Below are 12341 nucleotides of genomic sequence, written 5' to 3' on the forward strand. Positions count from 1 at the left end.
TGGGTGTTTCAAGCTACCTGTGACCCATGGAGGATCTAAAGCACCAACATCCTCCTCACTGAAGTTAGGCTGCTGTACAGTCACCTGCAATGACCTTAGGTATTCTGGTAAAACTGGATGGGTCTCTCATTTAAAGGAATTATGTACACATATCAGTATATTCTTTCTCTTTCACTCAGTTCATTTGTTGCAAAGACTTTGCATGTGCTTTACCCTACCCTCCTCCTACTTTGTCTGTCTTTTCATCCTCATATCCATACGTCCACTCACTCTAATTCTTTTGGTCAATTCATCAATTTTTATCCTACTAGTGTTTCCTAAAATTTCCAACTTATCTCAATCCATTTTTGCTTCAGTCATTTAATTGGTCAATTCTTCCCCTGTCTTTTCTTGTACCCTTGACTCGGTCCTTTCCTATTGGCTCACAGCAGCACGCAGGCCCCGCCCTGGACCTGGGGGACGAAGTTGGGGTCGAGGTCGTTGGGCAACTTGCCTTTCTCGGCCCAGAGGTTTAGCTCGCCGAACACACCCGTCTCTATCATCTCCTCCTGCCAGGGGATGGGGATGTTGCCCGAGGAGAAGTCGTCATAGAACTCGGTGTCCTTGTTGTCGAGGACCACGCCCTTGACCGTGCTGAAGGCGCCCACGTCACCGATGTCCTTTGCATAAACCTGTTTAGGGTCCGGGACGAATGGAGGTGGTAACATGCCTGCAAGATGTATTGGGAAGGTGAAAAAGTGACTGAAAAGTTACAATATGTGTGAATGTCTGTGACATTCAGCGCACACTCTTTTTTAAAGGGGTTTCCAGCTACCCTATAGTGATGAGAAAGAATTTATCAATACTCATTTCCACATCGTAAACAAAACATGTACAATTATTTTGTGTTTTGTGATTAGATAATTATGACTGAACTATCTGTGCAGGTCCAAAATGAGTTGTAATGTAGATGGCATTGTAATGTTGGCACACCCCACGCATGCGAATGAAAAAAGTTCCATTGGTGAGTTGGTTTTACGTGACAGACCTAATAGCACAAGATTAGATTTTAGATTAGATACTTTATTGTCATTGTACACAGAATACAACGAGACATTGTTTGGAACAACCCTGAGATGCCCACAGATAAGCTAAAAAAAAGACTAAAAATATACATAAAATAAATTAAATAAATAGATAGTTACACATGATATGCCTATTGCACTAGTACCAATACAAATAGTTTGCAGTGACTAATGTGTGCATACTAGCACACAGGTTGGGCTGGTGGAGCTATAGTCTTTTAACAAAAAGCTACAAACCTGCTTCCAGTCGTCCCCAGTTGAGTTCTTTAAAGAAGGCTTGGTTCTTGAGCTCAGCGCATTCGTTGTCCTTGAAGCCGAGCCGTTTGACTGGGTCCTTCTCCATCAGGCCCTCACAGATGTCCTTCAGCTCCTTGCTGAACTTGTCGGGGTAGGACACCGGGTCCTTCAGGATGCGCCGCTTCACCTCATCATTTTCCACCTAAAACGTGAAGTAGCAGTATACAGTAGAAAGTCACTGAATACTGTAGTTAGAGTTACCTGTTAGTACCTAAGTGGTGTGTGTGTATGTGTGTGTAGAGAGAGCATAAGTCTATCTGAAATAATCAAGCTGTGCTGAAAAAGTCTAACATTACGTTCGGTTGTCAGCACCTGTTCTCCTCGAACGCGAAAAGGCCCTTTGGCGGCGACCATCTCGTAAAGGGTGACCCCCAGGGTGAAGTAGTCCACGGTGTAGTCATACTCTTTATGCTCCAGCAGCTCAGGGGCCATGAAGCCTGGGGAACCCAACCGAACACAGACAGTTTTACATATTTGTTTGGGCTTTTGGCTTTATTCAGATGGAGAATGACTGGAAGCGACGGGATGGGATTGGGAAATGACCGCAGGTCGGATTTGAACCCGGGTCGCTGTGGCCACTATAGAACTTGCACCACAGTTCCCCTGACAGAGTGCAGGTTTAAAGTCATAGGTAAGACTTCCAAGTAGTAGGCTTTGGAGAGTACAACTGTAAGTAAACAGTTCTTCATGCCTGTATTCGTGGGCCCTTTTACAATTTTTTTTTCTAAAACGGATAGTTCCGGTATCCTTCATCATAATTGGCTGAATCGCTGCAAAATTATTGTTCTATATTACTGCACCACCACAAATTGATACAAAAGTTACAGTTGCTGCGTCTCGATATTGCTTGGCAACAATTCTGATAGAGGAAATATATTTCTTGGCGGAAGAATAATTATCTATGAATAAATCGTTACATTTCTCGTTTCTCGTTGCTGTGCCTTTATTTTATTAAATCTTGTCAGGTATATGTAGTAACCGTTTTAGAAAAGTCAGATTCAAACTCCCATGGGCTCACAGACCCTGTAAAATGTCTGTTTACATTAAGTTAAGTTACATGACATATACATGGAGATATGATGTTGGGATGGTTAGACTGACCTGGGGTGCCTGCATATCCCTTAGTCTTGTCTTTTCCTGGCGGGAGTTCAACAGCCAAACCCAGGTCTGAAAGACGCACGTGTCCTGAAAAAAGGTCCAAGGGCCTTTTAATCTTACAGTTTAATTGAGTGATGTAATTCAATCAGACATATTCATATAGATTTTCTAAAAAGAAGCAAGTCATTGATATCAGCCTTGTAAACCAGCATATGGTTACATGTGTTCATGCACAACTGGTACATGGTGTTCATGCATATGCATATGATATGTGTGTGCATGCAAAACTTTCAGAGTGTTTTGCACTTCTTTGCTTAACAGCACTCTTGCTGTTGGAGTATTTTATTCTGTGCAATAGAGAGATAAAGTGGTCAGTGAGATACAAATGCTTTCCCTCTCGTTTCCTCCTTGTCTGCGTTGAAATGTTTACCTTTGATTTTTTGTAAAACAAGCTAAATAAAGTACTGTGTGTGCCTGACAGGCTCTGATATCCAGGTTGTTGTCTAATGCAAACAAGCCTCACAGCTCAAAAAATGAATGTCGGACTCTCTCTTCCTAAGAGCTGTGTAACCATTTCCAAGTTGGTGATAATCATATACAGTAAACTTCTGCTGGGTGGATTCAAGTTCAAAAAGGAAATTTCCACCAGTCTTCACCTCAACTCAGCATCATGCCTTACAGTCAACATGAGTCATAATCCAGGCAAAGTAAGGTCTGACCCAAAACTAATTCACTTTTTTTATATATCAATTGGTGATAGACACCATAGTAAAAGTCCATGGAAATCCAGTTGGTGGAAAACATAGGATGTTTTAATGCATTATCCTTCAGCAAATACTGACAAAACTGTAATAAGAATGTCTGATCCCATCTAAACTAACATGGGGTTTTAGAATCTTGCATTGTTGAGGAACACTCTTTTATTTCCAAAGAGTTAGTGAATTCGCAGGCTTATTCCAGACTGGTTTGTTGCACAATTGGTGTCTATTTTCACACTGTGGCCCTTTGAATCAATGGAAATGATTGTGAGTCTTTAAATAGAGCCAGTGTGTTTTTGCATGCAAGTGTTCCACAATGTAAAAGCTTTACAAACATATAGTTATACATCTTGGTTCAGTGAAGAACATGATGAATGAACCAATCTCCAATCACCTGTCAGGAAATATTTTTCCACTAAGGCAGTGTCTGTGAAATATTCCTCATCTTTCAACATTCTGAAGTGACCTGGCCAGATTCAGAAGATAATAAAGTAAAATAGTTTGAATTATGTGTCTAAATTATGTCTGTAAGCTGTACCATGCTACTATTAATATTTGTATAATTTAATATTTGTAATTCTTTTTCGTCTCTTTCTCTCCCTCTCTCTCTGTGTGTGTGTGTGTGTGTGTGTGTGTGTGTGTGTGTGTGTCTGTGCACGTTTGTATAACTCACCTGCATCGTCCAGTAAAACATTCTCAGGCTTGAGATCTCTGTAGACGATCCGGTGCTGGTGGAGATGCTCAAGTCCACAGATGATCTGAGCCGTGTAGAAGCATGCCCTCTGCTCATTGAAGCCTGGGTTCTTCTCATCCACGTTATACATGTGATACCTACACAATGGGTGGGTTGCACCAACAAGGATTAAATTAATCTTAGTTTAGGCCTAATGAAGGATTTGTAGATCTAAATTTAATTTGAGCTATGTTGCACGACCTAATTTTAAGCATGGTTTAACCTGTGATTAAAACCTTGACCGGTGGGTTGTACCAACAAGGATTAAGTTTTAACCTGAATTAAATCAAGGTTTATCCATTAAACCTAGTTTAAAGATAATCAGGCCATGTATAATTGCGTACATGATTTTTAAATCGAGTTTTATTACAGAATCCTTGGTGAATCGGTACCTCCTTGAAAATTCCTCATCATCATAGGGTTGAGATGGTCTCTTATTTTCCTTTGTGAGCCTCGATTTTCTTAAATCCATCTAATATTTGCAGCCATTTCAGGAATGTAAATTTAAATTAATTTAAACATCAGCAGCAGGTTTAAAATGAATCCCTAACTGAAATTTAAATCTGATTTTAAAGCAGTTGAGCAACAGGATTAAAATACTATCTCAGGATTTAAATAATACAGGTTTATGTGAACATTTAAACCAATATCAAAAGGATGGTTTAAATTTAAACCTGCTTACCTTTAAACTATGTGTAAAGTTTGGTGCAACTGGATTAATGGATCAAATTTAATTTAATCCAGGTTAAAACATAATCCTTGTTGGTGCAACCCACCCAATGTGTGAGACAGATTATTGGGCAGAGAGGGGAAGGATAAGAAACATATTTTCAAAATCATACATTTTCACACCAGTAAATCATTAAATCATACACTATAACAATATACAGAGATAAAGATATTGAGATTCAACAGTTACTCTATTTATTACTTAAAGGAACCGTATGTAAGAAAAATATTTCAACTAATCATAAAATGGCCCTGATATGTCACTAGACATTAAGAAATCATGTTAATTTCAAATACTTATATCACTGACAACAGTAGTCCAGCCAGGATATTGTCATTTAAAAAGTGAAGTTGCAGCCCTCAACTGTTGTTGATGTTGTGTTGTGTCATGTCATGTTGTGTTTTGGCCTGATGCGCCACCCTCCACCTATCTACTAATCATGAAGTCAGTAGTGTTTCGCCATCCGCGTGTGCAACCTCGAGTCAGGGGGGAGGGGGAGGGGATACACCGCTCTTCAGTATTTTGAAAGTGCTTGCAGTACCAGCTTTGGCCACAATCTTACATATGGTTCCTTTAACATTAACCATTTCAAAATATAACATTTCTGAATGACAGAATTTCTAACTTTTTCTACAAATTATTGCCAGTAGGGGACAGTAAGACTGTAAGACTGTGGTTGTTATGGGTTTTTAAGTGTGCCAAGGGTCACTGCAGATATTCCTATCGGTGACACCTCTGAATCTCTCGAGGTCAGATGCTGACGCAGTTACTCCACTCTATCCCCAAATACCCCATCATATTAGCCTTGAAGTCGGTCTAATCTGGCCAGATTACGGAGGATTAAAGAAAGAGCCGTCACTGTGTACACCCCCCACCCCCCCACACGCACACACACATACACACACACAAACACACACACAAACACCAGGAGGAGTAAAATAAGATCAATACTTAGTCTCGTTAACTCTCTCTATCTCTATCTCTCTCTTTCTGTGTTTTTATCTGCTGTGTCACACATCAACACTATATCTGTGTGTATGTTGTTTCCAACAGAACCATCTGTACCTGAGGTCTCCTCCATTCATGATAGTCATGACCAGACACAGATCATTCTTGGTCTGGAAGGCATACGCCAGCGTCACAATGAAGCGACTGTGCACCTTGGCTAGGATCCTCTTCTCAACGATAGCCCCCTAAAATACAACACACACACACACACACACACACAAAGTCAATGCAAACTCTTAATAGACCTCCATGCTCAACTCAATGCATTTTTGAGTTGCCACTTGTGTTTTTTGTTGTAGCCTTGTTGCTCATAGTGGTTTCGATCTGTAAAGTATCTTGAGACACATTTATTATTAAACACAGTCTATAAATGAAAACAGTAGTGCATCTGAATTCTGCCAAAGGCAAAAATCACATCCACACTTGATTGAGGTAAATTGCAGCAATATTTTCTGCCTTTTTAGCCACAGTGGTGGTGTGGTTTCAGGCATCTTGTATTGTATCTTCTATCATATTCTATCATCAACCAGGTAAAGCTTATGTTAGAGCTATTTGCCAGTCACATTTCCTCAAAAGTGACCATATTAAATAGCTCAAGAGAGGTTTAGTGCTGAATGGCTAAAGCACAGTGACCTATTGCTGATCTATCAGCCATGTGGAGTCAAAGGCATCTCCTGTCTGGGGATCTAAACTGATAGGGACTCCTGCAGGATTACTCAGACATAAAAAAGGCATCAACAAATAAACATTTACACTGCCGTTAGGCAACAAGTTCACATATGGAATCTTGTATAGTCCAACTGGCGTGGCATCCAGTCATGTGTTCACACCGTTTGAAAAGTAGGTGCATATTTTATAGATCAGTGAAATAGATTTTATGACATCACTATGGAGTGCAATGTAATAGTACAGGTTTAATTATGCATACCTGTTCCTCTGATCAATAAAATCTATTTTAACTATGTGTGGCACCCCTCTTTCCCGAATAACTCAGTCCATATTTGCATGTGCCTTTGTTATGAAACCAAGTGCAATCATTTGTTCTCTCTCTCTCTGTCCCTTTCTCATTGTTCTACTATCTCAGTTGCCTGAGCTGCTTTGCTGGGTTTGGGCCTGCAAGCCTCTTTGCATTTAGCAAATACAGAATTAGTGTGATCTAATTCTCTGCACTCAGGTGGCTAAAGTAATCGCATCACTCACCTCCTTCCCACCCACCAACCCCTGCTGTCCCTCCTCCCCACTCTCTGCTGATGCTCAAGGCCCAGTCTGAGTGACTTTACGGGTGAACACTTCATGTAGTCCCAGTTAGGCACAAATCTGTTATGCTGATGCTTTTGTGCAGTAATGGTAACAATGACAATCAATAACTGATATTTATTATTTTGTGAGCATGACAATAATGCCCTCGTCAAGCCTTGAATACTGCAGTGTTGAGCAAGCACCCCTAAGAGTCAGTTCAGTTGGAATATGAACCCAACATAGGACTAGGTTAGTTCAGGTTGCCAAACTGGCACTTCCACACAGGGGTTGAGATTAAAGCCCCATTCAGACCGCTAGTGACTAGCGATAAGAGGCAATGTAATGTCAATGTAGATCAACGATCACAGGCGGAATAACCACTGCCAACGTGGAATGCTGTTTGAAAAAGAGGCGACAAATGACTGGCAATGAGTGAATTGCCACATGTGAACGGGGCTTTGACCCGTGGGCAGGATCTCACCTCATACCCTTTGCGCTTCTTCAGCCTCTTTTTGTTGAGCTTCTTGTTGGCGTACATCTTCCCAGTGGCCTTCATCTGGCAGGCGCACACCTCCCCAAAGCCGCCCTTGCCCAGCACGCGGAAGTCGTTGAACCAGTCCTCCGCCACTGACTGGCCCTCCAGCCACTTGAACTGAATAAAGCGCAGGAAGTACATGCTGTCCTTGAAGCCGGCGTGGGCCTTGGCTTCCAGGTGCTTGAGCAGGATCTGTTCGCTCTCCTTGAACAGGTCGCCGCGTGTGTTCTTGAGATCCTCCTTGACGCGGCTCACGGCCTTCTCGTCAAGGAAGCTGCAGAACGTCTTGGAGGCCGACTCGTAGTACTTGTTGACGATCTTCTGAGCCTTCTGTTGCCTGTCCTTCTCCTGGGCCACATTGTAGTCCTCGATGTCCTTCCAGAGGTCGGCGGCGTTCTTGTGCGTGGGGTCGCTCTCCAGGTACTGCTGGAAGAGGCGCTTGCCAATGGGCTGCGTCACACACATGCTGTTGAAAGTCGAGTCGACGGTGGCCTTCATGTGCTCAAACTTCTTGATGTGCGGCAGCTCGAGTTTGGCGCGGTACTTCTTGTCGCGCATGGTGGCAGCGGCCGCGCCATCCACGCTGCCTCGTGCTGATACGTAGGCCGAGTTGGCCACCACCGTCTCCAGACCACCGATATCCATGACCGAGTTTCACCTATCACAAAGAGGACAACAGGGAGAATAAAAAAAAAAGACACTCATGCTTAGCCATAAAGCCATAGCTGATAAACATACAAGTTGTATAGTCCTTATGCATTGATGGAAGTATCAGTAATTGGCTACTTTGTGCACTGCACCAAAATGTCAGTCGTGCAGGTGATGCTTTACAGTGAATGCCCATAGTAGGCCAGTATGGTGGAGGAGGTGGTGTGGTAGAAACAGATCTGTGCACCCAAATAAAACATCTGTGGGTTGTGAACTTGATCCCAGGGGCTGCCAGCTTTGTGCTCCTGAGCCTGACTTAAGTCCGAGTTGCTCCAGACAGACTGTCCCTGTAGTTACCTCCCTATAAATGACGGACTGTCCCTGTAGTTACCTCACTATAAATGGCTCTGGATAGCACCATCTACTAAATAACAAGTAATGAAATGTGTGGCACGTACTGTAAATGTAATTTACAGTAAAAACAGAGCAGAAACAGTAGCCTCCACTAAATCCACTGTTATGTGTAAATAAAGATCTAATCTTGGACTCTGGTTCCAAGTGAGTGCAAGTAATAGCACTTGAGTTGGCTGGGTTTCACTTGAGTGATGTTATCTAGATTTCTCATGATCCAATTAATCCTCACTGGTAACGATGCCAACTGCTCAACTATAATCCCCTGACTGCCTGCAAAGTGCAAACTGAAGTTTCACAGATACTGTACAGTCCCTAGTATGTTCATTTCTGCTTAGAAATGTCTACTCAGTATATTTACCAAAAATAGCATGTTTTGTCTCACTCTATTGCCCTTAACAATGTGATAGAACACATTTACCTGAATGTATACATTTTGAAAACAAACATGCACAATAAACAAACAATTATTAAAACTTTCCAGATGCTAGAGGAACACACCATTGTAATGTCTGAAGTTCATTATTGATTAACACAAGGTAGGATTGACATGAGACAGGATTATGAGTCCATTCAAAACAGCATTTTGCTGTGGAATAGATATCATTATTAGCCTGCTTTGCTTGAAAAAAAAAAAAGAATGCATTCATTTCTCCAAGCAAAGGAGAAAGTTATCCATACTAGAAGACAAAAAGAAAAGGAAGGACAACCAAATTTTAGTACTTTTGATACACTTAAAGGTTTTTCTGTCTCCTGGCTTCATTTCAGAGGAGAATGTCATTTTTATAACAGCCCTTTAAAAAAAACTGAATCTCTAAAGGTGCTGTCTAAACTTCTGAACAGTTGTCAACTGAACAACATAAACATCGCACATTTCTCAAAGCAATGCTAAAGAAATGTTACTGTATGGATGCATGTACCATGCATTGCTAGTTGAAGTTATAGCAGCACATCCATACCTTTTTCACTCTAGTGACTGCAAGAAGACCTTTAGACAGATGTGACGAACACAAAAACACAAATCCCAACTGAATTAATCCACTCCACAGTCCAGAAGTATTCAATATCCCATCCAAAACGATCCTGTGCTTTATTGAGTTCAAAAGAAAAGCATTTTCATCAGTCCATCAGTCCCCTATTCTCTCCATCTCTATGCCACTATCTTCCCTTCTTTCCCAGTCTGTCCGGCAAGGTGGTGACGAAGTGGGAAGACGAGCCATGGATTACGGTGCTGCTCTAATCCCACTTGATAGTTCATTAGCTAGTGGGGATTATGTCTGTACATCACCAAGGAAGCCAATTTGTCAGAAACTATTAACTGTGGTCTGCTGAGGTCTCAGTCACTCATTAGTGGGCCTATAAGACAGTATAGGAAACCCCAAAATACCCCAAATCTACACAGCATTGACCCCCCTGCCACCACCATCATACACACACAAACTCTCATACTCTCTTCCTTTCAGTCCCTTTTTCTCATTAAGAAGCATCGATCAACACTATAGTTTGAACATATATGGCATGAAGTCTGTATGTCACTCAAACAGACACGACGTACAAGACATAGCAGGATAAGAAGGCCAAAGACGGAAATTAGAACACTCCTCCTACAGGGACTAGGGATGAGAGATTGAGATCAGATGGGGATTAAATGGAATATGTATTGGTATTTCCGAGACGCTGGACGTGTGGTAGCCATGACTGCGCTAACAGGATTAGTTTCATGGTGCTAATGAGATCAGAGAGAGGAAGAGTCGGATGGGATTGAGATAATGACCCAAACATGCACTAGCTCACCATCTGACCTACATCCGGCCATGGGGAACACATGGAGATGTTTTGTCATCTTTCATTTACTTCAGTTATGAAGTACATCTCGTGGTTTTGTTACTGGGGTCCATCTGTATGGCGAAAACTTCTTGATTGACACATGATTGAGCCCTGTCATTACACAGCTGCTACAAGAATCAAGATGGACACAGATTGATCCAAACAGGTAGATTTAGGTGCACTGAAATGTACTGAAATTAATGGAATATCTTTTTAAATGCATGAGGCAGGTCATAAAAGCATGTCTCTCACACCAAAAGCATGCAAGTTGGTAACCCTGGTAATTATGATAGTCCTTACTAGCGACCTCGGGCGTGTTCAGTTAATCGCGAGTGGCAGGTAGCAATAGAGAAAATGAGGAACATGGGTGGGGAACAGGCCAGGTGCAGGACTGACAACTGTGAATCTGTTTCTGGGATTGTTCCCTTGGCCAGACTCAGAGTAAACAAAACAAAATACTTTTTTTATGGTTTTCATTGGTGTGTTGTTGAAAAAATAAATGGCTGTGCATTTTATGCAGAAGTTAACTGAGCACAACACAGTTAACTGACACACACACACACGTTTAAATTCTTTATTTTGATTAGAAGATAAGCGTATATCATAGCATAATCCAAATTCAACAAAAAAATTTACAACAGCAGCTAATATCCCAGTCCATATGCACATTAAGGGTAAAGGTGACACTTACGCCTCCATATGTAGAAGCTACCATTTACTGCTGATACAGAACAATGTTTTGTCCATGTTTTGGCCTTGTTCAGTCCACAGATCTGCAGGCCTAGTACACCCATCTTGTGCACATGGCCTAAACTACCAAAAATGAAGGCAATGATTTTACAGGAGTAGCCATTACACACACACACACACAGAGAGAGAGAGAGCAGCCGAAGGAAAGCACTGAAAGGCCTTAGGTATTAAGCAGGTATTAAGCACTGTAGCATCAAAGCTGCTGTCATTAGAGCTTCTTCTGCACTTCCACAGGGATGCACACTGTGCCCAATCATATCTCTTGTACTTTAACTGCACACATTGGGATCCCTTTGGTCCACAGTGTTGTGTATACAAAGTAAATGTACACCACACACTAATAACATGTATGTACAATGAAGAAAATTGCACGTTGTTCATAATGGCTGATGATCGGCTCTTGCTGACTGATGCTATATTTTTACCAGTAGGCCTTCTGCATGTTTGCTTTAGTTGTACTTCACATACTTCCTGTGTATTTGTGGTTATCCAGTGTTGATGACATGTTTTCAAAACTGATGACATGCCCTGGCATACTCTTTACTCTTGGAGCACATGGTATATGGCCACCTCTGATATTTGATTTTTTAGGACTAGTTCAAACAAATAAGTCAAAAAGCAAAACATGTTGGCACTTTTTGAGGCAGCTAGTTTTGATATCAAGCTCAAATGAATTTTGAATGGTATATATACCGTATGGTCAATTGAGGGAGAAATTAACAGACCTGTGCTTCCTAGGCTTTATAGGCCATGCATTACATTATTCTGTGGTCCACAAAAAAAGTAAAAGAAAAAGCTTTCACTGTACATCACCAACAATATCGTTAAAATACCCAAGTTAGCATATGGGCAAGTTTCTAGCCATGCTAACTGGACTTTGGGTGGTGTTTTTTTTCCCCCATGGCTAGATAACTCTTTCTAGGCTAAAACTCCTTAGTGTTGCTGTAAACAGTATATCTCAGTGTGCTGATGACCGCTAAGTAGCTTTCCGTCCGTATAATGAAGACAAGCAGTACTTGTGCTCATGTCTAATTCTGTGAACCTTCGTTGGTTTTAATTCTTGTTTCTGGGCTTCAGGGTCAGTGGAGGGTCATTTTTCTTCTCACAATATGTCTCTGCCATGCAAAAAGATAAGCCTGTCCCAGAAAATGTTCTCTATAACATAACTGAATTTAAATTAAAGGCAGCACAAACAAACTGTTAATGATCAGATGAACATTAATAATCACCTGAAGTTTCCATT

The 12341-nt window shown here is 41.4% G+C and overlaps 1 protein-coding gene across 3 annotated transcripts; it reads right to left on the reverse strand.

Moving 5' to 3' along the window:
- Positions 1-344: 344 nt before the first annotated feature.
- On the reverse strand, positions 345-9682 carry grk1b (G protein-coupled receptor kinase 1 b). 3 transcript variants are annotated; one of them, XM_042091854.1, is made up of 8 exons: positions 9481-9682; positions 7409-8120; positions 5746-5873; positions 3891-4048; positions 2463-2546; positions 1674-1798; positions 1302-1503; positions 345-709 (listed from the first exon to the last, which is right to left on the reverse strand). In XM_042091854.1, exons 2-8 carry the CDS (start codon positions 8105-8107, stop codon positions 423-425), a joined length of 1683 nt encoding a protein of 560 aa, XP_041947788.1. In that variant the 5' UTR covers positions 8108-8120; positions 9481-9682; the 3' UTR covers positions 345-422. The 3 variants fall into 3 exon arrangements, with proteins under 3 accessions (XP_041947788.1, XP_041947789.1, XP_041947790.1); XM_042091855.1 differs by lacking the exon at positions 9481-9682 and adding an exon at positions 8358-8421; XM_042091856.1 differs by lacking the exon at positions 9481-9682 and adding an exon at positions 8249-8358.
- Between the last annotated feature and the right edge of the window lie 2659 nt (positions 9683-12341).

This window comes from Alosa sapidissima, chromosome 5, assembly GCF_018492685.1.
Source record: "Alosa sapidissima isolate fAloSap1 chromosome 5, fAloSap1.pri, whole genome shotgun sequence".
Lineage (NCBI taxonomy): Eukaryota > Metazoa > Chordata > Actinopteri > Clupeiformes > Clupeidae > Alosa > Alosa sapidissima.